The sequence below is a fragment of the Rhincodon typus genome, chromosome 29 (genome assembly GCF_021869965.1).
Source record: "Rhincodon typus isolate 14 chromosome 29, sRhiTyp1.1, whole genome shotgun sequence".
Classification (NCBI taxonomy): domain Eukaryota; kingdom Metazoa; phylum Chordata; class Chondrichthyes; order Orectolobiformes; family Rhincodontidae; genus Rhincodon; species Rhincodon typus.
This window is the reverse complement of record NC_063360.1, coordinates 3,646,694-3,674,566: the sequence shown is the minus strand read 5'-3', so window position 1 is coordinate 3,674,566 and position 27,873 is coordinate 3,646,694. Positions and strand designations below refer to the sequence as shown.

Sequence of the window (27,873 nt, the reverse complement as noted above, 5' to 3'; positions counted from 1 at the left end):
CCCAGTCACCCAGTCACCCAGTCACCCAGTCACCCAGTCACCCAGTCTTTACATGTGCACCATTAAGGGACTCTGACCAGCCAGCTCAGTCCCTAGAGTGAGGAGAATCCCTGGGACTCCTGTTTATATCTGTCAGCCAGGGCTGTCTGATTGGCCCAGGTTAACAGCCCAATCAGGGATCTCATACTCAATCAGATTCACCTGGCCAACCTCATTGCAATCACTATAGAAGTCCAGCTCTTTTACTTCTTCCTTAACTTCTGAAATGTGACGGAAATCAACTCAATCCTTCCTATTCTTTCCTATGTGTATTATGACTCTCCCACCAACCTCCCCCTCCAAACACTTTGCACCCTCTTTGTGGAGACACCAAAGGTGCAACACATGAGGCAAGATTCACATTAACCATTAGAAAAGCACATATCTACCAACAAGATGCTTGAATCACCTGTAAACATTAAATTACTACACTGGACTATGACCATTACTGTAGGGAATTATGTTTATAGATGCGGATACTGTCATCACTATTATTCACTGTGTCTGTACATGATAACATTGTTTAATGATGTCCTGAGGGGGATTTCCTGTATTTGTACATTAGATAATAATGGCCTTGATTTTATGGTCAGTGGTGAAGGGACAGGGTCATTATTTACGTTTAACATTGCCCATTGCTTCCTTGGAATTTTAAGCTGCAACTCTTGGTGTTTAGAGACCCTTTCTTGCTGGTGATTTGCTGTCAAAAGAGGATCAGAGTTGTGTGGGAGCAAGGCAGAGGGTAGTGTGGCCCCTCAAACAATCAGATCGAAGAACGCTTCCTGGGACAAATAAAGGCCTGAAATTTTGTAGCACCAGGGATAGTGTCCAACAGCAAGGTCCAGAGATCCCAGCCCCTGACAGTTTCACCAGAATGGAAGAGGGTTATTACCAGTGCGTCTTCATGGAGGCATGTATTAAAATGCAGCTACCCTCAGTCAGATCCAACGTTCATATCCAAGACATGACTTAAGACCCTAGCTGTTTTATTTGGAGAGATAGGGTACCCTTTTGGATAGGCTCAGAGACACCTTATTGGGCTGAATATTTCCCTCCTCTATTGTAATGATTCTCTAGAAGGCCAGATTTTGGCCACCTTTCTGAGGCAGCCTGGTTCGAAGGCTAGTTCTGAGGTATTTCTACTCAGTTGTTATGTTGTGGAGGTGCCAGTGTCGGACTGGGATGGACAAGTCCTACAGACTCCGAAGGCTTGTGTTTTCAAATAACCCTGTTGGACTATAACCTGGTATCGTGTGATTTCTGACCTTCTCAGTTGTTTTAATAACTGTTAGGCCCTCATCACTCCTCAACACTCCCTCCATCTCCTATGGTCCTTCATACACTCCATGGTTTTGCCATAGCCACTTACCCAGTAGCCACCATGTACAGACCCCCACCGCTCCCCCCCAAACCCCTCCCCCACACCCCGGAATAATTTGGAGATGGAAAATAAACTTCTAACAATCTAATATTGCTCTCTTTTGTGCATACTTGATAATGAAAAAGAAACTCCCATTCACAAAATCTATTCAAAGCCTTCCAATGTCCTCAAGAGGTTAATTTCCTACAAAAACAAGCTTCTTTCAGACCCCACATCAAAGACTGCTAATCTTTTAATAGCTTCTTGAAGCCGTATCAAGCTGTGAACTTAGATCCTTCGCTGAGATAATTGTATCTTTTGAAACTTAGCCGAGCATTCGTAATGACATGATGATAGTCTTGGGGAAATGCAAACAGCAAATTCATTTGACACTAAACAACTAGATACCAGTGTTTTTTTTCTCTAACCTACACCTGCCAATCAAAGCAATCCAGCAGAGAGTCTTTCTTCTTAAGTTTAAAGAACGGGGCATTTAAAAAAAATTCCAGATCTTGGCAGTTGCATAGAACATATTCATCCTTCAAGACCATTTGGTCGTGCAATGGCAGAGGAGTAGCAGCACTGTAATCGAGCTCCTGGTCCAGGGCTCATCTGCCTCCATCTGCTTCTTTGCTTCTTTTTTTTTTGTTTTCTTTTCCTTTTCTCTTTTAAGGCCTTTTTAGGGTGTTCGGCATGGCAGAAGAGGGCTTGGCAGCGCGCGGAGCATGCAGCAGCAGGAGCACCAGGGCCTGCAGCGCGGAGGAGAAAGTGGGCCGAGCTAATCAAGATTGCGGCTCTAGCATGGTATGCCCGTCCGCTCAAGGCTGGCCGCACCCTTCTTTTTTTCTCTCCTTTCCGTCTTTCTTTCTTTTCTTCTCCTTTTCTTCATGTTCTTGATGTCGTGGGGAGGCTGGAACGGCATCAGTGATGAGCAGAGCAGGAACTCCTGGCATTGTAGGCCTGATGCATGGACTCCTGGAATTGGCGGCGAGGCATTGGCCGCAGTGATGAAGGAGCAAGGACTCCTGGCGGCAGTAGGCCCAGAGCATGGACCTTGTGAAAGTCCTGGAGCCATATTTGGGACCCTGGCCGATGAAGATGAACTCAATTTAAATATTTTCTTTTCACACTTTTATACCTCAAAATGGTGCCATATTGTAGCGACAGAACACTGTATCTGCCAAGATATATGTGACAAGAAAACATTCATTCGTTCATTTACACTTGCTCCATCAATTCATGATCCTAACACTGTGGGTTTAAGGCCAAAACTGGGTCAGTTTGTCAACTTTCCCCTATTGGCCAAAACTAGATATATCTGAAATGGGGTCAAGATACCCACATCTAAGCTCCAAACACCCCAGTTTTTAAAACCCTACTTAGACTTCCCAGTGCTATGAAAATCCAACCTTTAATTCTTTAACTTCTTCGGAAAAGGTATATCCATCAATGATTAATCTCTGATGTAATTGCAAAAATAAGTACCTGGGGGGTTTACTCAAACAGTGGCTCAGTGGTTAGCACTGCTGCCTCACAGCACCAGGGACCTGGGTTCAAATCCACCCTCAGGTGACTATGTGGCATTTGCACATTCTCCCCACGTCTGTCTGGGTTTCCTCCGGGTGCTCCAGTTTCCCCCCACAGTCCAAAGATGCGCAGGTTAGGTGGATTGGCCATGGGAAATTGCCCATATCGTTCAGGGATGTGTAGATTACATGGGTTATAGGGGGACGGGTCTGGGTGGGATGCTCTGAGGGGCAATGTGGACTTGTTGGGCCGAAGGGCCTGTTTCCACACTGTAAGGATTATTTGACTGTTATTAATATCATTTAAAATGGTTTTTAAAATATTTACACCTGACTACACCAGTGTGTTTAGGAAGTAACTAATGACTAAGAGCAGGAATTTCTTGCCCTTCATATATTTGAATGCCAAGTCTCTCAGCCAGGTTCCAGTGTAGAGAAAGCCTTAAGACCAAGTGGAGAAATCAAACATCCACTTTCAGATTCTCAGATCTAATTCTGTACGTGCACATTCCAGAAGTCACTGTCCAATTTACTCCATACTAATTGTGAATACTGGTAGTCTCACAATTATTTCTACCACAACATCCAGGCCACTGTATAATGATGTTAACATAGTGAGTCATTGGGCCAGTGTGTGGGATAATATTGTGCGACATGGAATGCACATGTATGGGAACATTGTTTATTGGTGTTATAGTAAGCAGTGGCTGAACATATGAGACTATTATAACACTATGTTAGTACACAATAGCATTGTAGCATGATGTTCCAACAGGGTCCGACAGACCCAATCTAATATAAAATTTCAGCATGGTCTTATCATAGGGAATTATTATATGTGTGTTCATTCAACACTGTTGTATCATGATGTTACTTTAGGAAATAAATATTAGCCAGGTCACTTAAGGAGATCTCCCCTGCTCTTATTCAAAATGATTTTATTTATGTATCCACTCCAGAGGACAAATTGATCCTTGTTTTAATGCCTGATCCAAAGGACTGTGCCTCTGACAGGGCAGTATGCCATCTCAGAGTGTCAGCATTTGTCCTGACAACAGTGAAGTTGGACATGAACCTAAAACCTTCTTGACCCAGAGATAAAATTGCTATCAGCTCACCCACAGCTGACACGACATTCTGTTTCTCTGTTTATATTTCCGAGTAATGCACGTACAAATTTTGGCCATCTTTATCAACTTGCCCTGCCACCCTTCAGTATTTCTGTGGCTATGGATAGAACAGCCAAAATCAGATACAGTCTTTGCATATAACAGGCCTGGCAAAGTCCATCAGCTCACATTTTCTAAGTTCCTTGATCTTGTTATCTTTATGTTATTTACTGTAGGCAATTGTATACCTGACTATGCTATATCATTACATATAACATTGTAGCATCATGTTACTGTAGGGAGGCACTCTCTGTGTACAATAATCTATCATAACGTTACTACAGGGAGTTGCTAATTATATGCAATAGCACTATATCATTCTGTTCCGAAAGGGCATCAGCTTCTGTATATAACATATTACACCATTTAGTTACTATAGGAAGTCAACATCTGTATTTAATAACCTGATGTTGTGATGTACCTATACAAGAGTTGCTGTCTGTATATAACATTATATCATGGAGTTACTATAGGGAGTTATCTGTATATAATAACATTATAAAATGGTGTCACTATTGAACTGCTGTTGGTCTGTAACATATCAGCGCATCACTATAATATTTCATTGTCTACATTTATGGATAATAGTATAGCTCGATGGTAGTACAGAAAATCAGTGTGTCTGTTCTTGACAAAGGTGTGTCATGCTGTCAGCACAGGCAATGAACCCCTTCATCCTGTTATTTCAACCTGTTTGTGTCATATGGTAAGTAGTTTGAGACTGGCAATGGAGAAACTTTAGATGAATATCTGTGTTGCTCAGATTTCATTTCAGAAGTACCTTTGCTTGATGTCCTGTTGGAAACCCTCTACAAAGTATCTAGAGCCAATGATAGTTCTCAGTTCAGAAATACAGCTGTTCCAAGATGGTAGTTCAGTGTACCAACTCTTCATTGAAAATTATTTAGTGACCTTGGTGTGATAGATAGGATCTAAACTTGGCCAAATAATTTACTGCCTCACTTTAAATATCTGTGAACACCTATTGATAGAGCAGAGATTCCCCTGTCTAAAGGAAACTTCTTTTTGATTTTCTAATCAACCTGTTTGGAGCTGTTATTATACACCTCTGGAGCAGGTTGGACTTAAACCCCAGTCTCCTGGCCCAGAGATTGGAACACTATCACTGTGCCAGAACAGCACCTCATCCAAAGGAACCAAATGCCTTCTTTTAATTAACCTGCTGAGGCAGATTATAACACATTTCTGAGGTAGGTAGGACTTGAACCCCTGTATTCTGGACCACAGATAGGGCACACTACCCCTACACCACAAGAACCCCTCTTCTAAAGGACCTCAGCAGTGCTACTTATAAAGATACATGCATTGGCCCTTCATTGGTAGGCATTGAATAAAGAAACACCAAAATGGATAAACTATTGATTTTCCAAAAGTCTGTAATTTCTGGAAAGGTTCCATGAGGGAGGAAATTAGCAAGATTACTTCTCTGTTCAAGAAGGGACAGATACGGAAAAAAATAAACTAGCTAGCTTCTTAGGGATCTTGGGGGATATCTTCCAATCAATCATTAAGCAGGTCATTTTGAGGGCACTTAAAAGACCCAAGCTCATCAGGTAGAGTCAACATGGTTTTGTGAAAGGGAAATCAATGTTTTAGTATTCTAGAGTAACATACGCTGTAAATAAATGGGACCTTGTACGTGTACTATACTTGGTTTTTGAAAAGGCATTTGATAAAGTGTCACTTAAAATGTTGTTATGCAAATTGGGAGCTCACGGTGAGGCAGATAACATATTAGCATGGATAGAAGATTGGCTGACTGGCAGAAAACAGAGAGTACACGTAAATGGGACAATGTCTGAATGTGCAGGGGCATATGCAAGAGCCTCAACTTGTTCTAATTGATTGTACAGGAGAAGCAAAGGCATAGGGGCTAAATTTGCAGGTCACACAGGAATGGGTATGAAAGTATGAAGAGGACAGAAGGAGGTTGCAGGCGGATATAGATTGAGTGTGTGGAGAGAAAAGTCTGCCAGATGGTGTATACGGTAGGGAAATGCCAAGTTGTTCACTTTGGCAAGAAGAATATCAAAAAAAAAGTTTTACTTAAACAGACAGAAACTGCATAGAACACAGAGATCTAAGTGTTCGGGTACGTGAAGTTGTTGGTATGGAGGTACAGCAAGTATTTAAAAAAAGCTAAAGAAATGCTATCCTTATAGAGGAACTGAACATAAAATAAGGATGTTATTCTTCAGTTGTTGACATAAATGCACAGAGGCCGGTATCCTGTCACCAAGTCACCCTTTATTTACTCATGCACAGCACACTGGCTGTGGCCAAGCAGCTCAGAGTCAGTTGCCTGAACTCAGGGGATTCTCATCTCCTGGTTATATTAGTCAGCCGGGGCTTTCCTGATTGGCCCAGCTTAACAACCCCAATCAATGACCTTGTAGTCAACAAGGTCCACGTGGTTCCAATCACTACAGTTATACAGGGCATTGGTGAGACCACATCTCGAACACTGTGTGTAGTTTTGGTCTCTTTAAGATGTAAATGTGTTTGGAGGTGATTTAAAGGAGGTTTACTAGATTGGTACCTGAAATCAGTAGACAGATTGAATAGGTTGGGCTTGTTTGCACTGGAGTTTATTAAAATAAGGATGCCTTGACTGAAGAATGTAAGATCCTGAATGGTCTTGACAAGGTGAATGTAATTGTTGATGAGACCAGAATTATGAGCAACTATTTAAAGAATTAGGGGTGACCCTTTTACAACAGACAAGAGAATATTTTTTTCTCAGAGAGTTGTGAGACTTTGGAACTACCTGCCCTGCAGGGTGATAGATTAAACTTCTTTAAGACAGAGGTAAGTAGGTAGGAATATGGAATTCAAATACAATCAGGTCAGCAATGATCCTACTGAATGGCAGAGCAAGCTCAAGGGGCAAAATGGCCTACTCCTTTTTTTAATGTCATGTCTATTTTTAGGGAGAGGGAACGATGTGTATATAAGGCCTTTGGAGGAAACAGGGCAATGCATAGTGCTGGAAGAGTTCACCCCAGTAGGGTGAGTTGGGGTTTTGAAGGGAACGTTAAATGATAGTTGGTCTTTGGAACACAACAAGCTCATGGAGATCCTTGAGGACAGGGAGATGGGTAATTGGTGGATCTTATTCTGAACTAGAAGTCTTTGTAATTTTTCAGTTGAAGGAAGCCCTGACTAGTATTTTGACAGCAGTGCATTAGAATCAGTAATGTCCAAAATATGGCCTTTTCTTCAAATACCAAAGCTTACAGAAGAAATATTTATTGAAATTCTGACTTTTCTGACCAATAATGAGATGAAAACCAATCTCTTGTGACACTGTGTATCTTGGGGACCAGTGTGCATGAAGCAGGTTTTGAGGGTGGTGGAATAAATGGATTAAATTGTGAAGATGTAATTCAATCCCTGTTTTAAATGGTATGCTCGGTGTCCTTGTTTCCATCTGATACTTTGATTTGGTGTTATGATTTACCATTAAGTGGCAAAAGTCGTGGCAATTTAGGAAGCATAGAAGATGTGAACAACAGAGGTACTATAGCACTAACACTATCTGTACAGTGTAATTGCACCATGACATGTTTACATAGGCAATTTTCTTGACAAATACAAATTAGAAATTGGGACCAAAGTATGATTTTGAAAAAATGAAATGACCACTTAAGGTGAAATTGTGCAGACGGCAAATTGCACAGGTACAAAGGTTTTATTTCATTACAGGTAATAAAAAGTCTCCTAATGTTCCACAGGGAACTTTCTGAGTATTGAGTGGGTTAAAAATATGCAGGCGAGCTTTCAAATTTAGAAAGGATGTAAAAATATATTGGAACCGCACTCAAAATGAAAGCTCAGCCCGGTGTGTCCAATAGTGCAGATGTGGGGGGGTCAGAGAGCACTGTGTTCTGTACTGATTCCGATTTCATTTCCTCTCACAGTCCAAGGCTCTGCGGGAACGATGGCTGCTGGAGGGAACTCCATCATCGGCAGCAGAGGAGGATGAGGGAATGAAGAAACAGCTCCAGGAGGACAATGACAAAACTAAACAGATGGAGGAGACCATCCTGAGGTAACTGGCAGGCCGCCTGATCATCAGCTGTAATGTACAAGAGATAAAACCAAAAACACCAAGTTACCGCTATCCTATAATCAGTACCAAGTGGAATGTGTTATCTCAAACATGGTCTTATGTTCCCTCACGGACAGTGGGCAGTGGCATAATGTATCCAGGTTGATCCAGGCCTTACATCAGGCACTCGTTGTCCATTGCAACAAAGATGATTCTAATTCTTGGCTTTCTAACACTTTAATGACAAGTGTCCATTGGAGCAAAGTTTGATGAGAAAACATTAGAATTAGAATTAGGTTTATTGTCACGTGTATTAAGTTACAAAAGAACAGGAATTCAGTGAAAAGTGTACAATGTCCCCAACACACGGCACCATCTTAGGTACAAAGTACCTAGGTACAAATCTTAAGTACAAAAAATATAGAAAATAAAGAAATAATTTTACACTACACTGTAGATATATATATAGGTTAGGTAAATGAGAAATAAAGACAACATGATAGGCATGTGAACCTTTGATGGTAAATGTAGTCAGAATAAGATTCTTTAATTCTGTCAACAAGATGATAGACATGTTTCCATATCAGGAGCGAATGTTTTAAAAATCTTGTATCATTAATCACAACAGACATTGTCTCCCAGTATCCTTTTAGTTGTCCTGGGTTTTGATCTCTCCCAAGACATTACATGGCAATGGAGTGTAGGAAACCATCTGAAGGATAAAGCACACCCAATCGTCTGTAATTGCTCTTAAAACAACTGGCCAGTTGGTCTGTTTCAAAGGTAGCCATATTACTATGGGTCTGGCTTATTGTTAATCACAGTGGATGTGGTTGGCAGATCTTTCTTTCCCCATCTCATGCTGTCTAGGCCAACATTTATTGGCTAGATAACAGTTAAGAGCCAACCACATTGCTGGGAGAACATGTAGGTCTGCCCAAGTAAGGATTACAGGTTGACATTCATCTAGCTTTTTAATACTAAAATCAGATTTTGTCATCTGCCATGGTGGGATTTGAACTGCTGTCCCCAGGCATTAGCCTGAGGTTCTGGATTACTTACCTAGTGACATTACCACTGTGCCACCATCGCCTCAGTGATGATTTACCCTCTCTAAGAGACAGAAAAATGCAAGTTGGACTAAATTGCGCACACACCCTCGGAACCATGACAAGCAAGGTGTCACTGAACGACAGGGAGCCCTGCATGAGCTATGACCTCCTGCTGATCTGATCAGATGTTTTAACTCATTATGTAGCCATGTTCCATCAACAACCTGTCGACTCATCTCAAGTCTCTTGGAGTTGTAACACAATTCAAATACTTCGGGAACGCTCAGACATAACACAAAACCAATGATTTACAGAGATCCTATCACATGCCGAGATTTCTAAATGTTAAAGAATGTTGATCAAATCTTGTTATAGCTGGGAAAGGAAAGGACAGAGCAGGACTCTTGCCTTGTGGCAAGTCTAAGTGAGGTTCATGCATGTATTTTAAACATTGAATCGCTTTTTTCAAAATTGACCCTGCAAACAAACAGGAGTCGATGATAAGGAAACAAAAGGCCTACCTGTAAAAAGAGGCCTACCTGTAAATCTAGTTTAAAAATAGAAAATATGGGAAGTACGCAGAAGGTCTGTCATCCTCAAAGCCTTCAGCTACCTAGGCGTCAGACTCTCCCTATAGCCCAGAAGGGAAAACTAGCAAATGAGACAATCTGGTCCAATTTGTCTTGAATATTTCATAATGGACATGCCAGTATGACTGCTACATTCATTTCCAAGTATCCCTGTTTTTCCACTAGTTGGTCGCTCTGGGAGCCCATTGCTTCTCCATGTTATAGTGCACTTTTAAGACCCTTTTCAAAACACACCTTTTTTGATAAAATCCTCTACATCCTGCACATTGTTATTGATGTCATCAGCATATTGTGGCCTCCATGTTAACTTCAGAAGGCCCCTCAGCTCACTTTACAATCTCCAGAGTGGGGGGGGGGGGGGGGGGGCATGCCAACTCTGCCAGACTGGACTGGAGTTTATAAAGTTGAAAGTTAACCTCCACTACACCGCTGAGAGTGACCCAGGAGAAAAGTAAATCAGTGTGTCATTCGTGACAAGCATTATTTGCATTTTTTTCATTTTCATTCCTTAGCGAAAGAAATATTGGTGAAAAAGATTTCTGAAAAGCAGTTTAATTGAGCAGGGTGGTTGGAGACAGGAGATCACATGATAAATTTTGCAGGAACATGGCCAACAAGAGTTGGCAACTCTAGCTAGAAGCTGTGGATAAATGGCATCTATTTATTGTTGAAATAGGATTCAGATTAATGTTCCAAATGGAATTCCTTTGAGAACATTAGTTTTTAACGGTTGGAACCAAGGAAAGGCTGGAGATAAGACGGAAGGATTCCATATCCCACTTATTACTGTCCTGTTAAATATTATCCAGGGCTTTTCAAATTGCTGCAAACTGTTGTATTGAATGCATTAATGTATTAAAGGGGCACCTACTTAAGACTAAGATGGGGAGGAATTTCTTCTCCCGGAGGGTTGTAAGTCTTGGAACTCCTTGCCACAGAATGCTGTAGTGGCAGAGCCCTTGTGTATATTTAAGATTGAGATAGATAGATTATTGATCAGTAGGGGAATGAAGGGTGAGGGGGAAAGGGCAGGAAAGTGGACATGACAAATATCAGATCAGACATTATCATTTTGAAAGGTAGAGCAGGCTCAACAGTCCGAATAGCCTATTTCTTACAGTCTATTAATGTCTCGAAATTAATTTAACGACTCTATAATGGTCTCTCAGAAATGGTCATTTTTAATTTGCCATCTTCCTTCTTCAATTATAAAAGATTTGATGTTTCTGTGGAGAAACATTTTCTCCTTTAATGAACAGGTACACTATTCTTGAGTATTTCTGTGGGATATTTCAGAGCAATTTCGGTGATATTTTGGGAGCTGTTTGCAAACTGTTGGAAGCAGCCTTGGTGAGCTCTTTTAACATTAGCCTCACAAGAACTCATTTTATTTCTGTACTCATGAGCCACCTCGATCTTTCATTGGGAGTCAGTTCTTCTCTGCAATAGCCTGTGAACTGGGCACTGCAGAGGTGGGCTAGAAGGGACAGGACTGAGAAGTAGGGGGAGGGGAGGATGCCGAAGGGTAAGATTGTTTATCTTCCTCGGCTGTTGCATTACAGCTGATGAAAGAGATTTCCCAATCCACAATCCTGAGATGCTGGAAGGGAGACAGATAGGGTTACAGGCTACTCTGACGACAAGTAACTTAGGGCAATGGCCTGAACTGTTGTTGCGGATTTTGCATGAATGGTCTGTATCACTGTGTCACTGTATGACTGGAATTCAGCCCCTAAGTGTAGAAGATTGCGCAGACTCCCACTCCAGCTAAAAGAGTATTTAGAAACAAAAGAGTCAGAAGAAGGGTCGCTGGACCCAAAACATTAACTCTGTTTCCGTCTCCACGGATGCTGCCAGACCTGCTGAGTTTTTCCAGCAAGTTCTGATTCTGTTTCTCATTCCCAAAATCTGCAGTTCTTTTGGGTTTCTTTTGTGATTTGTTTAGAAAAGTATTTGTTTTTGCAACCATCAGAAATGTCAAAGCTGATGGAGCACTTTTGCGTCATTGTAACAATATGGTAGCTGGCAGTTAGTCCATGCACAGAAAGATCCCACGTACACAATGTGACAATGATCAGGTCATCTCTGCTTTTTTCTGGGATTTTTTTAATTGAAAAAACACACTTTATTCAGAAAAAACTCTTTACGTACATACACAGTTACTAAAACTGTTCTGTACAGTTCTTTGTACATGCCTAACAAACAAGACACGGTGGCTCAGTGGTTAGCATGGCTGCCTGACAACGTCAGGGAGCTAGGTTCGATTCCATCCTTGATCGATTGTCAGTGTGGAGTTTTCACATTCTCCCTGTGTCTGTGTGGGTTTCCATCAGGTGCTCCAGTTTCCTCCCACAGTCCGAAGATGTGCAGGTTAGGGTGGATTGGCCATGCTAAATTGCCCATAGTGTCCAGGGATGTGTAGGTTAAGTGAATTAACCCCATGGTAAACATGGGGTTCCAGGCATTGGGTGGGCTGCTGTTCAGAAAGTTGGTACGGACTTGATGTGTTGAATGTCCTCTTTACACACAGCAGGGATTCTGTGAAACATGGGAATTTGGTGCTGCCCAAAAATAAAAAGCCCAAGGCATTTCTTACTTACGCAGGATAATGTTTACCCTCAGAGAGGGTCTGATAACTGAAAAGACTGGTTTTCTGGGATGTTGACTGAGGGATACAAACTTCCGCCGCTGTAGAAATAATGTCTTGGTGTCTTCTACATCCACCTGAAACAGAGCCTCGGTGAAACATCTCTCAGTGGAAATGGTAACTTCAGTTTTTATGTTCAAGGACTGGACCAGAAGATTTACAACTGTGATGTGAACGTGTTGGTCAGTCAGCCATTGCTGCTGTAGCAGTGAAATGGTTACATCACTTGGTTTGTAATCCAGGGGACTCACCAAGGCAGATATCCCCCTCCTGTTAAATGGTTGAACAGCTAAAAATGGCTGCCTCAAAGCAATAGTATGCTGGGGGCGACCTTAGCAATGCAATCATCACATTTCCACCACCATCCGGGGCAACAAGATTTAGAGGTAATTTTGGGGTTCTTGATTGGCGAAGGATTAGAGACCTTATTGAAGGAGGAGGGTGAGAGAATCAATGGAGTAGTTGCAGGATGACATCATCGGAAGGGACGCATCTGATCCTCATGGAAGGTGATCCTTCTCCTTTCCTGCCTATGGACATTGAAACAGAGAAAATAGGAACAGGAGTAGGCCATTCAGCCCTTCGAGTCTGCTCCATCATTCAATAGAATGATGGCTGATCATCCAACTCGGTCCTCTGTTCCCGCTTTCTCCCCATACACTTTGCTTTCTTTAGCCATAAGAATTATACCTAACTCCTGTTTAATACATTCAATGTTTTGGCCTCAACCACTTTCTCTAGCAGAGAATTCCACAGGCCCACTACTCTCTGGGGAAAGGAATTTCTCCTCATCACACTTCGAAACGGCTTATCCCATATCCATGGACGGTGGCCACCTGGTTCTGGACTCCCCTGGGAGTTGGTTGTTGGCCAGTGACATTGGCTAATAAGTGGAGTTGGGGACTAGCCCCCACCCCCACCTAATCCCATTGTCCCCAAGGCAGTCTGAGATCAGGTTGAACAGCAGACAGCACTCTCCAGTCCTGTTTGAGATCACGTTCTGGGCTGTCATTGTTCTGTCTGTGAGACAGGGTGATATCTGTTCTAAAAACCTCAGTGAGGTACTCACAAGGAATTTCTGACATACAAAACTCCGTTCTATTCTGCAATCCCAGGTGAGACGAGAGCAGAACCTGACTGCAAACATCCTCAGCCCCAGTCCATTAAATATGGCCATTCCAAAACCGCAGCTCAGCAAGGCCAATCAATGCAAAGCCAGCTGTCTGTTAGATATACAGCTGTGTGCAGCCCTTTTTTAACCTATGTAATATGTATTCTGTGTCTGGAGCATCCATGATATAATTGAATCGAGGAGCAGGCCTGAGCGGTGAATGTTCCGAATCCTGTATACTCTATGCCTCCGATGTTAAGTACGCATCCAGTTCACTTTGATCTCCTGTTCATGTTTCTCTCCTTCACTAATGCTGCAAGACCAATTAATGGGGACCAACTTTTCAAGCAGGCATTGTTCAAGCTGCTATGAACACTTATAAACTTTGGAACAGCAGAGCCCAATGCTGCACAGCCCTCAGCTCCAATATGTGATTTGACAACATGTGGAGAATGGCCTAACACTGAAGGCAAGTTCACTCATTGTTTTGCCAAATTGTATGAGGGCAAATCATGGAACAGTACAACAAAGAAAGAGGTCATTCAGACCATCAAATCTGCACCAGCCCTTTTGAGGAGCAATCCGATTGTTCCTGTTGATTCCCAATTTCCCCATATTCTTGCAAAAGCTAACGTTGTCAAATATTTGTCCAATTCTGTAAAATCTGCTTTTTAAACTGTTTCCAGCCTTTATCAGCCAGTGTAATTCTAATTCTTACCATGCACGGTATACAAAGGTTTCTCATTATCTTGCCTCTAATCCTTTGGCCAATCACATTGTGTGCTGTGGCCATTGGGAATAATTCCCCCTTATTTGCTCTTTCTAAATCCGGTTGGATTTTAAACATCTCAGTCGAATCTCCTCTTATTTTGAGTTGTAAGGAGAACCTCTGCTATCCAACAAAGTGTAATCTTTCTTCTCATTAAACTATTCCAGTAAATATTTTCTGTAACCTTGCCAAAGCTATCAAGTCTGTTTTAAAGTGCAATCCCCTGAACTTACAATCTTGGTCCAAACATGGAGCTGAACTCGAGAGGCGAGGGGAGAGTGACTGCCCTTGACTCAGGACTGCATTAGATCAAGTGTGACCTCAAGGACCCCCAGACAAATTGGAGTTAATGTAAATCAGGAGACATATTATCTGATGGTTAGAGTCATACCCGGCACATAGGAAGATGGTTGTGGTTGTTGGAGGTCCATCATCTCAGCTCGAGGACATCTCTGCAGGAGTTCCTCAGGCCCAACCATCTCCAACAGCTTCATCAATGACCATCATGCCACCATAAAGTCAGGTGAAGATGTTCACTGATGATTGTGCAATGTTCAGCACCATTCGCTACTCCTCAGATGTTGAAGCAATCCATGTTCAAATGTAGAAAGGCCTGGAAACTGAACTGGACTAGCTGTACGAATACTGTGGCTACAACAGCAGATCACAGGTTAAGAACCCTGCAGTGAGTCACTCACCTCCCTAAAGCCAACTAGAAGGCACAAGTCAGGAGTGTGATGGAATACTCCCCACTTGCCTGAATGAGTGCAGCCCCAACAACACTCAAGAAGCTTGACACCATCCAGGACAAGGCAGCCCGCTTGATTGGCACCACATTCGTCACCTTCAACATTCATGCCCTTCACCACTGATGCTCAGTAGCAGCTTTGTGTACTGTTTACAAGATGGACTGCAGAAATTCACCAAGCCTGCTTTGATAGCACCCTTCAAACCCATAGCGCATTGAAGGACTAGGAAAGCAAATAGATGGGAACACCACCAACTGCAATCTACTCACCATCCAGATTTGGAAATCTATCACCATTCCTTCAGTGTCATTGGGTCAAAAATCCTGAAATTCCCTCTCTAACGGCATTGTGAGTCTGCCAAAGCACAAGAACAGCAGCAATTTAAATAGAGGGAAATTAGGGATGAGAAATAAACGCTAATCTGATCAGTGACACCCCCATTTCATACAAATAAATAAAAAATGTGACACTGATTTCTGACACTATTGTCCTCTCACACGAGCAAGTCCCCACTTTATGAGTGTAAATTTTAAAAACATAACGTATAAAAGCAGAACAGTCATCTTTGTGGAATATCTGACAATTGAGATCACAGAGTCAGACCGTTTACCTTACTGTTTGTAAACCCACATTAGATCCAACTCACCAAAGCAATGAAACATTCAGCAAGGTCACTTTTCCATGGCCATCTGCTCAATTACCGCTTGCAATCACAGAGCACTTTGGAAGATACATTTGCAATGGAAGCTTTTACCATAAACCAATGTCTTTAACCATCTGTAGTTTATGAGGCCAAGTTTTTTTTTCACTTCATATGACCTTGTTCGGTACATCTTGCAGATTTTTCTTTAATTGGAAGTTAACATTGCTCTACATTGAAGGTTGTATGAGATGTTAATGGACTTTCAGACACAGTCACTGGATTGCATCAGTTGCATTCCCAACTCTCTGAGCTGGCTTTGAGTTGATTTCTGCTGTTGTTTCACCAACAACTCCCAGAGACGCTTATCATTTTTGTTGAATGAGAGTATCGAGAACTATGGGGAATAAAATGGCATTTAACTCAGCTCTCCCATTTTGGAGATACAATCTGGGCACCATCATGTCTGAATATCCATTGCTTTTGACCAGCTCGCTCTATTCCTGCCTGTCAATGATGTTGATAATTGGCAGTAAATGCTTTTCCAGAATTTTGAGATAGATTCCTAGGGAACCATGGCCCAACTGTGGGAAGAGATTTTCTCCATGCAGCATGAGTGGAGAATAACACTTTGTATAACTTGTTTTCCAATACCATTAAATAATGCTCAAAGTGAAGTCTCTGCCTCACCATCCACTGCAATGTATCTCTGTTACTAATGACAATGTATCTCTGTGATAGTCCTCCAACCATACTCATTGGGATTTAACAAGAGATATTGGGTCAGCCTCCAACTGTTGTACAGACACCAGATTAACCTATTTGTGGACTTCACCAGATAATCTTCCATCTTTATGAAAATGTCATTATGCATTAGTCTTCTAACCTTCCCTCTTTCACTTTATAGGTAGACAATGGGGATAATGAAGTTGTCACTGAATTAGTCATCCAGGCTAGCGTTCTGCAGACCCGGAATTGAAAGCTAATCTCTTTAATAATGGCTGTGAATCACACATCTGGTTCACTAATGTCCTTTAGGGAAGGAAATCTGCTGTCCTATCCTGGTCTGGCCTACATATGACTCCAGACCCATAACAATGGGGTTGATCCTCAACTGCCCTCTGAAATGGCCAAACAAACTACTCGGTTCCAGGGCAATTAGAGATGGGCCTTGCCCTGATGCCCATGAAAGAATAAAAATGAAATAAAAGTGAAACCGACATCGTTTTTTTTAACGAACGAACTACCTCTTTTAATTATCTTGAAGAAAGAAGGGACTTACTGTGGGTAAGGTTCAGCTAATTTACCAATTAAATCCAGAATAGGTTCACCTGTAATCTGAAGTTGCATCTGCAAGCCCTAACAAAGAGCCATATCGGATTCAAAACGTTAACTCTGTTTCTGCCTGCGCAGATACTGCCAGACCTGTTGAGTTTCTCCAGCGTCCTCTATGTTTGTTTCGTTTGCAATCCACTCATGTTTGGAATTTCAGTTCAGGAACATGTTTGGCTGCAGTGCTTGTCAAGAATGTGACTTTCAAACCAATACAGCGTGCATGCGGGTTTATACAGCAGTTTGTCCAGCCAAGTGGTTTAGTGCACATGGCTGACATCCTACCTCCTATCTTCCGTAATCTTCCTCTCATCAAAAATCTGTTGCTGTTATCCAGTCCTGCACATCGTCCCACTTCTCCATCATCCCCCTGTACACCGATACACACTAGCTCCCAGTCCTGGAATAGCTCAATTTTAAACTTTTCATCCTTGTTTTCAAATCCCTCCATGGTCTTGTTCCCTCACTATTTCCATAGTCTCCCTCCAATTCCATAACCCTGTGGGATTCCTATGGGGTCTGCTCTTTTTCAGTTCTGAACTCATGAACATTTGCAGTTTCCTTTGCTCCACTACTGAGATTCGTACCTTCTGCTGTCTGGGACTTAAGGTGTGGAATTTTCTCTCTAAACCTCCGCACCTCGTCTAGAAATGTTGAAAATTAGCTGAGGAGAAGACCATTTGGCCCATTGATCTTGCACTACCATTCAACATAATCAAGGCCAATCCTCTATCTAAATGCCTTGGCAGCTCTAAGCCTCCAGAGGTCTGTCTGTTTCTTTATAGAATATAATCCCTTAAGAGGCTCCAACATATTTGAACAATCTTTGGAATACAAAAAGGCCATTTTGAGACCACATCTAGGGGACATCATACAGTCCTGTCCTGATCACAGAATCCCCTACAGTGTTGAAGCAGGTCATTTGGCCCATCAAGTCCACACTGATCCTGTGAAGAGCGTTCAACCCAGATACACACACCTATCCTATCCCCATAAGCATGCATTTTTCCCAGGACTAATCCACCTGCATATCCCTGGACACTATGGGCAATCCACCTAACCTGTATATCTTTGGACTGTGGGAGGAAACTGGAGTACCAGGAGGAAACTCACATAGACACAGGGAGAATATGCAAACTCCACACAGACCTGAGGGTGGAATTGAACCCAGGTCCCTGGTGCTGTGAGACAGCAGTGCTAACCACTAAGTCACTGTGCTGCCCCGAGCCACTTTATTCCTTTGGTGCTCATTTTTAATTGAAAACTGTTCCTATGAGTCACTTATTTACAACATTATAGGCAGAATATAAATGCAGGTTGTAGCTTATTGGGTTTTTTTTGAGTCCAGCCCAAAGAGTACCAAAAAATGATACAGTGCAAGGATTGAGTGTGAGTAAATTTGCTGGTGCCGAGCCCTTCAGAGAGCAACTATTATCCCTTCGTTCAGAAACCCCCTCAGTGAGGTATCGAGCTCAGTGAGCAGCCTGGCCCCAATGACAGCGGGATGTGGTACATCCACCACAGCCCTGCAGTGACACCTCCACATCCCTGTGACTGAACAAAAACTTGGTCAATTGACATTCTAACATCTGACATCACTCTGTGACTGTGCATAGCATGGCAAGGATGTGGGATCATTCTGGGCTCAATTCACCTCAGAGTTGACAAACCTAGTGATAAGAAATTGGCACTGAATGGGCCTTCTGTGGTAAACTCTATTTACTGAAACCTCGAGAATAACCCAGCTGGGTTCATATTTTCTCCTGTCAGGGTCCTGTTTGTAGGAACTCTCTTCCTTCTCACTCAGCCCCTACCTATCCAACCTTTCTCATAAGATAACACCTCTGTCCCAGGTTTTGGTGGAATGAACCTTCTCTGAATGGCTTATATTGCATTTATATTCTTCCTTAAATAAGCAGACCAAAACCATGCACAGTACTCCAGATGTGGTCTCACCAATTCCCTGTATAACTGAAGCAAAACATCTCTTTATTTCTCTACTCCAAAGCTCTCAAGTTACACATAGAGTAAATAGAATAATTGCTTCCTTATAGAGGATAATTGATACAAGTGAAACAGCAAGGAGCAGTTGAGTGCCAATGTCATCAGAATCACAAGGGTTAGTTGTTGTTTGCTTTCATCCTTCTTAATAATCCATATCAAATACCGTTCTTGCCAATTCTCTCCCCTCCCCGAAAAGATCGAAGTTTGCTCAGAGCAGTTCTGCTGCTGGAGTGTTGGAGATAACTGAGCCCTGGAATGAAGATGTGCCACGGAGAAGGAAGCATCTTTGAGGAAAATGCATCATTATCTCTGAGGCGGACTCAAGCCCTTCACCCTCCACTGGGCGCCCTTCCACTAGGGGGCGAAAAGCTAACAATGAGAAAAAAATGAGGAAAGACTGAAGAGGCTTTTCAACACTGTCTGGTTTGTGAGATAGCAGGCAAGAAAGTAAGGTAGACCCAGAACTCAACCTTAACACTCAGGTCAAGAGCTGAGGGCTTGTAGTCTCCAATGAGTGAAGGATAGATTTAGCTCTGGTGTCAGCAAGCTGTTTTCAAAAAGCATTGATTTGGACATTGGTCATGGAGATACACAGTGAGGGGGAAGATCTGGAACCTTTTGGGAAATAACTGGATGCTGTAACTATGCAGCTTCCCTAACAGGATGTAAAGGTTGGGTTAATAGCCTTGCTGACCTGTTTTCGTATCATGAAGATAAAGCCTCGGTTTGTGGATGCATAACATCACATGACTGCTACCGTATTCTAAACAAAATTATCCACCCACTGTCTCATTGGACAATGGGCATTGCGGTGTCAGACAAACAAGAGTAGGCCACTCGGCCCTTCGAGCTTGCTGCACCATTAAATCAGATCAGGGCTGGATGCCTTTTTCCAGAGACCCAGCACAGCCTTGATGAGCTGAATGATCTCTGCCCAAATTCAGTGTTACCAGCACAAGTAACCAGATTCATTGATTCACACCTGGATGTGGAGGGATTTCAAACACATGAACTTGTTGCTCCACTTTGATGAACACTATAGTCCCGTACCTAATTTCTAACGTGCTGGCACCACGACAGGGACAATGATCCATTCGGGCTACTATGAGGCTTGTTACCTCTGAGCTTTTTCTTTATTTTGAATGGCCAAGTAACAGTGAGCCATTCAGAGTAAGGTCTCGGGATCAGTGCGCACACTGAACCCAGCTCAGCCTCACTGTTAGAGGACACGGGAGGCTGCCTCAGTAATTCTGTGGGAGAGAATGTGAAATCCAGACACTGTCGGCTGGCAAATGTGGTTACCTGGGTGCTAAAACACAGTGCTGGCCTGAGATGGCACTCTGCTTCTTGCGCCTGTGCCCTATATTTGTGAATGGAATGGTCACGCTATGAATGGAATGATCAGTTTGTGAATGAAACGATCACTAACTGTGGAAGGAGAGTCTCTCCTCTTCAGCACTTGCTGAAGTACCTAATGGAGCGAAGCCAAATGATTGATTTTAATTACAAAAGCACCTGAACACCTCACCACTGACATGGCCATCAATATTCCTACGCTGCACAATTTGAAAAACAGTACAGTCTGCAACACTGCTCACAACACCATTTCTGTGCATGGACCACCATTACCGATGCACCCTGACTGAACCAATGCAGTTTTCATGATCTGTCAGCGAGACTGTGCGGTCTGTATCAGACCAGGGAGAAAGGATTGTCTCTGGTATTTCAGTTACTAAAATTGAGTACGTGTAATTGACAAATTCACTGGTTTTTCAGCAGCGGCGTTACATTTTTCAGTTTCATTTGCCTGAAGAAAGTAGGGATTGAGCCATTACAATCGTCGTGTCTGTTACATAAAAATAAAACACATCACATTCTGATCTTCATCCCAAGATGGCCATTTTCTCTTGTATTTGCTGTTGAGGGGAAGTCTCTGACATTAGTCTTGTCCCATTTATCTATTTCGTCTCTTTCCCACCGCTCCCTTTACAACATCCATTGATGGCTTGCCAAATACAAGCTGCTAGAATGACCCCAGCCTGAGACTCTCTCCCTGGCTTCAGTCTGATTACACTGACACCTCCTGGCTATGTGTATGCACAGCATTTTCCTCAGGCAGGGTCTATACGCTAGGAAGGAAAAAACTTCATTTATGTAGCACCTTTCAAAAGCCATCCCAAAGGTGGTTGATAACAGGCAGGTCTGTGCACACTGGGATCCCACTAGCAGCAATCAAGGTAACGTCCAAGACTAGACACCAGGGAGAGGTCACCTGATTTCCTTCAGATTAGTGTCCTGAGATCTTCTGAAAGATTTAGTAGAACCAGGACAACAGACGCGGTGAACATCGCCTCCAGCAGGTTCCCTGCCAAGCCACACACCATCCTGTTTAAAATCCGGGAATAAATGCCTCACCATGTTCTGGCTGTCTCTGCAGCAGTTCAAGAAGGCAGTGACCACCAGTTAAAGATAGGCAACAGCAACTGGTTTTGCCAGTGATACCACGGTCCACAAACCAGTAGCGATCCATTCACCGCATCCATATTACCTTAGATAAGCAAAAGGAAACACTCGCACACACACTCTCTCCCTCCCTCCCTCACACACACACTGTCTCTCCCTCCCTCACACACACACTCTCTCTCTCCCTCCCTCACACACACACTGTCTCTCTCCCTCCCTCACACACACACTGTCTCCCTCCCTCCCTCACACACACTCTCTCTCTCCCTTCCTCACACACACACTCTCTCTCTCCCTCCCTCACATACACATTCTGTCTCTCCCCCTCTCTCACACGAGGTACTCCCACGAGGAAATTGAGCAGTTCATCAACTTTACTAACACCTTTCACCCCAACCTCAAATTCACCTGGACCACCTCTAATACCTCGCTGTCCATCCTGGACCTCTCTGTCTCCATCTCTGGCGACCGCCTCGAAACTGACATCTATTTCAAGCCCACCGACTCCCACAGCTACCTAGACAACACCTCCTCTCACCCACCTTCCTGCAAGAATGCGATGCCCTACTCACAATTCCTCCACCTCCGCCATGACTACTCCCAAGATGAGGCGTTCCACTCCCGAACATCCCAGATGTCCTTCTACCTCAAGGACCACAACTTCTCCCCTTCAGTGGTCGAAAATGCTCTCAACCACATCTCTTGCGTTTCCCACACCTCTGCCCTCACATCCCCTCCCCGCAACAAAAACAAACACAGAATCCCCCTTTGTCCTCACATATCACCCCACTAACCTTCATATCCAACATATCATTCTCCGCTATTTCCACCACCTACAATCTGACCCCATAAACAAAGATATATTTCCCTCCCCACATCTATCTGTCTTCCATAGGGACCGCTCTCTCCACGACTTCCTTGTCCACTCCACACTCCCCACTAGCCCCACCACCCCCGGCACCTTTCCCTGAAGCCGCAGGAAGTGCTACACCTGCCCCCTACACACCACCCCCCCCACCAACTCACCTCCATCCAAGGAACCAAAAAAACCTTCCACATCAGACAGAGGTTCACCTGCACATCCGCTAATGTGGTCTATTGCATCCGCTGCTCCCAATGTGTCCTCCTCTACATCGGTGAGACCAAGCGGACACTCAGAGACTGTTTTGTAGAGCACCTGCGCTCTGTTCGTGACAAACGGCAACACCTTCCAGCCGTGAACCATTTTAACACCCCCTCCCACTCCCTGGATGACATGTCTATCCTGGGCCTCCTCCAGCATCACAATGACGCCACCCGGAAACTGGAGGAGCAGCACCTCATATTCCGCCTACAGGGAGCCTGCAACCCAATGGTTTCGATGTGGACTTTACTAGTTTCAAAATCTCCCCACCCCCGGCCTCATCCCAAGACCAACCCTCTCTCTCATCCCCACCTCCTTGACCTGACACAACCTGTCCATCTTTTCTCCCACCTATCCACTGCTCCCACCTCACTGACCAATCCCTACCATTCTCTACCTGCACTCAACTATCACCATCTCACCTACCTTCCCCAGACCTACCCCTCCTCTTTTGATTTATTTCTGAGCTCCCTTCCCCCTCCCCCATTTCTGAAGAAGGGTCCAGACTGGAAAATGTCAACTTTCCTACTCCTGTGATGCTGCCTGGCCTGCTGTATTCCTTCAGCTCCACACTGTGCTATCTCTGACTCTAGCATTTGCAGTTCTTACTATCTCTGATAAAGTACATGTTGCTGTCTGTTCTTGTTAAACCTCGTTGGAGAGGTCATCCTCTACCATTGTTGATCTAACAGGCCTTTAGTTCTGGAATAGAAGACAGAATTCACACCTTTCGTAACCAGTGGGAACTGCAGGAGCTGGGATTGGCAGGGGGTGGGGTGGACATTATTACCTCAAAATCTGGTTTTAATTTAAATTTGATAAGTTTCCAATTAGTCAATTTCTGTTAAACTTTATGTTATGTTCGCCAGGGGCTGTCTAAGCTTTTATTGCTGATAAGTTTAAACGGTAGAAAGGAGATTGGTGAGAGCTGTCTAATCTTGACGATTAACAAGTGTTGATCAGTTCCACAGATGGGGTTTTCTGAAAACTTGCTCCAAGAAGGGTCCCAACCCGAAACATCAGCTTTCCAGCTCCTCTGATGCTGCCTAGCCTGCTGTGTTCCTCCAGCTCCACACTGTGTTATCTATAACATGTACTTTATTCTATGTTAGCAATAGGTACTATTTACTATGGTAAGTTAGACATATTGACTCAGACTGTCATGGAATGGGCATCTAGAGCTGAATGTGTCACTTCTCCACCCAAAACTGTGTGACTTCAGCGGATTGGGTGGAGCCTAATGCAGTCTCCGACATTAATCCTTTCAGAACCATTACCTTTTACAGCAGACTCCATCTAGGAACCGAGGAAAAGAAGGCAATCTAGCCAGCTTCCTCACATTCGTAGGATTTTGCGGCCACCATCTCTGCTTTGGAATGTCATTGTTGTTATAATTCATGGGAAATTCAGCATCCAGTTTGTGCACAGCTAGCTCCGTCACGGCGTATTATGATAGATTCTGGACGTGCTGAGGGAGAAACGCCAGTCAGGGATGGGAGTGTACTGCTGTGCTCTTTCAGAGTGTGGTTAACACTGCTGCCTCACAACACCAGTGACCTGGGTTCAACTCCACCCTCGGTCAGCTGTCTGTGTGGAGTTGGCGCATTCACCACAGTCCAAAGATATGCAGGTTAGGTGGATTGACCATGCTAAATTGCCCATAGTGTCCAGGGGCGTGCAGGCTAAGTGGGTTAGCCATGAGGAATGTGGGGTTACATGGGTAGGGTCTGGGTGGGATGCTCTTTAGAGGGTCAGTGTGGACTTGATGGGCAGAATTACCTGCTTCCACACTGTACAGATTCTACGATTCTAATAGAAGTGCAAAATATCATTTCAATGGAAAAAAGGTAGCAGAACTCAGAAAGATCATCAATCATGTTAGCCAGCAAATGATTAAGAAGGCAAATGGAACATTGGCCTTTGTTGCAAATGGGGTGAAGTACAAACATAGGGACATCTGGAGTATTGTGTACATATTTGGTTTCCCTATTTTAAGAAGGGACGTACTTTTTTTTCTATTCATTTGTGGGATGTGGGTTTCGCTGGCTGGCCAGCATTTAATGCCCATCCCTAGTTGCCCTTGAGAAGGTGGTGGTGAGCTGCCTTTTTGAACCCGTGCAGTCCTCCTGCTTTGGGTTGACCTACAATGCTATTAAGGAGGGAATTCTGGGATTTTGACCCAGCGACAGTGAAGGAACTGTGATATATTTCCAAGTCAGAATGGTTAGTGACTTGGAGGGGAACTTGCATGGCGTGATGTTCCCATGTACCTGCTGCCCTTGTCCTTCTAGACGGAAGTGGTCGTAAGTTTAGAAGGTGCTGTCTGAGGATCTTTGGTGAATTTCTGCAGTGCATCTGGATGTAGTACACACTGCTGCTACTGAGCATCAGTGGTGGAGGGAGTGGATGCTTGTGGATGTGGTGCCATTGTATATATTCAAGGTGGCGTTGGACAGATGTTTGACCTACAAGGGAGTGAAGACGGGGAGCAATCAGAAGAATGGATTTGAGGCCACAATCAAGTCAGCCAGGCTGTGGAGGACGAAATAGTATGCTGCACCTGTTTTGTATGATCTTATGTTATTAGTTATCCCCACTATCTATTAATGGGCAGTGCTGGCATTGCCAATCATTTCTCCCTTAGGTATAGGTGTTCACCTTGCAACAGGAACGTGGGGCAGATCCTCTAACTGTGGCATTAATGGATTGGAGCACTGACCCATTGAAGTGAGAGGAGAATGAACATCTCGCAAGCAGGTAAACTGGAACTGATCCATTTGCACCCTGACCACCCAGAATGTTCCGTCCATGATCCAGTCACGCTCTGACTGACCGGAATGTTCCGTCCATGATCCATTCTCACCCTGACCAACCAGAATGTTCCATCCATGATCCATTCTCACCCTGACTGACCGGAATGTTCCATCCATGGCGTTGAATTTTCCGACAAGGTTTGGGACCCCAATGTTAAGATCAATTGGGAGAGGGGGTCATGAGCCAACAATTTTACCACTACACAAAAGAGCACAGCCTCCCTTGTCAGTCACGTACTTGGCCAGCTCTCTGCTGGCCATCGTGTTGAGGAATGTCGGTGGGACCGCGAGCTGGGAGGTCGTACCAGAGCGTAAGGAGGTAGGAGCGCTGCTGGGTCGGGTCAGAGACTGTGAGGGAACCTCACCATGGAGCTGCCTTCAAAGGCATCTGTGTAAAGTTACAGTTACTCAGCAGGAAGCTTCTGTAGTGGAAGGAAGGCTACCCCAAACAGGCTGCCCTTGCCCTTCAACCTCATGTTGGTGCTTGCAGCTTCTGACTCAGATAATCCCTAATCTGCTATCATAGAGTCGTAGAATCATAGAATCCCAACAGTTCAGAAACAGGCTATTCAACCCATCAAGTCCACACTGATCCCCCGAACAGCATCTCACCCAGACCCACCCCCTACTCCCCCACCCTATCCCTCTACCCCTGCATTTCCTGTAGCTAACATACCTAGCCTGCACATCCCTGGATGCTATGGGCAATTTGCTATGGCCAATCCACCTTAATCTGGCTTTGGGAGACCTCCTCCAGTTTGATGGTAACCTCCCCACATGACAGTAGTGAGGGGAGGGACTGAGAGGCTAATTTCCTCCACAACATTGGCCCTATTTGAATTCATCGGAGGATTTATCTTAATTGAGCCTCTATAGCACAGTGGTAGTGTCTCTATCTCTGAGCCAGAAGGCCTAGGTCCAAGCCCACCTGTGTATTAATATCTCTGAATACATTCATTAGAAAATATCAATAGTGTCTGAATTAAAGCTGGGCCATTGAGTAGGGGAATATGAAGATAAACCTTTTCACACAGAGGCTGGTAGACGTGTGGAATTCTTATTTGGACCATTGAAGGTGGCGACTGGTAGATTTTTGGTGGAGAGGATGGAATAATGGTAAAGATCAGACACAATGTAACTGAACAGTAACAGGTTTGAGGGGCTGAATGGCCTTATCAGATGCCTAATGGTCCCAAATAATCCAAATTTTTGTACCTTAGTTAAGGTCCAAAGAATGAATGATGTCTGTGGTCAAGCAGACAGGATGGTCTGGTGTCAAGGGATACACCAATCCTCGTGGTTTCCTGAAGACATGAGACAAAGTGAATGTTTTGTCAGAAAAGAACCTTTAGCTGCATGATTTCTACAGATGAGAAATCCTCATGGCAGCCTGCACAATCAGGGATGCAGTTCCAATCAAAGTCAGGGAGCATGGGCTCGGCTAAGGGATGCTTGGAATGTAGCTTGCTGTTTCCATAGTGATACTGCAGCCTGTGTTTTGTGGTGCCATTTCATTGTGCACAGACTACACGCAACAGCGATTGGAATGGTTTATAAATTGTTAGCGTAGGTGCATGGAAACAATTAGCACTAATAACCTGCAGGTCCTGTCAATATGTTCAAACGGAGCTTTGAAGCTGGTATTGTGTGGAATCTGAAGGTCAGTGTTGCCACCCTTAGGCCTGTTGCCCTTTTCAGAGGTCCATGGTGAAGAGTTTTGTTTGCCTCCCCCTTTCAAACATATCTCTTTCTGTGCTCCATCTCCAACTATCTGCTCACCTCTTACCCCCCCACCTCGTCTTCAGCATAAAGACCACTTTTTCCTCACTGCTATCAGTTCAGATGAAGAGTCACCGGACTCAAAGCATTAACTCTGCTTTCTTCCCACAGATGCTGCCAGACTTGCTGAGTTTCTCCAGTGATTTCTGTTTTTGGTTCTTCATCCAGAGAGCCAGCTGGCACACTTTGTTGCTGTGGAGTCTGGGGCATTGTCTAGTTCATGTCCACTGCCTGCTGCCAACATTGGTAGTCATTTACAATCATTGGTTAATTTGGTTATGATTAGTACCTAAAGGTTAATATGTTCAGATTATTGAATGGGTTTAGTGGTTAATGCTGTGAATCATAGAATCCCTACAGCATGGAAGCGGGCCATTCAGCCCAATGAGTCTACACTGACCCTCCAAAGACCATCCCACCCTAGACACTTAGGGCAATTTAGCATGGCCAATCCAACTAACCTGCACATCCTTGGACTGTGGGAGGAAACCAGAGCACCCAGAGGAAAGGCACAGGCACAGGGAGAATGTGCAGACTCCACACAGACAGTTACCTGAAGCTGGAATTGAACCCAGGTCCCTGGTGCTGTGAGTCAGCAGTGCTAACCACTGAGCCACTATGCCACCCACATGTTA

General features: G+C 43.9%; 1 protein-coding gene across 1 annotated transcript in view; it reads left to right on the top strand.

The window, feature by feature from the left end:
* LOC109925624 (paralemmin-1-like) overlaps positions 1-27,873 on the top strand; it is a 61,587-nt gene that overhangs the window by 5,468 nt on the left and 28,246 nt on the right. Inside the window, exons 2-3 of the mRNA XM_048613890.1 lie at positions 2,083-2,203; positions 8,036-8,166. Coding sequence (XP_048469847.1) covers positions 2,083-2,203; positions 8,036-8,166 — 252 coding nt within the window. The remainder of the gene's footprint in view (positions 1-2,082; positions 2,204-8,035; positions 8,167-27,873) is intronic.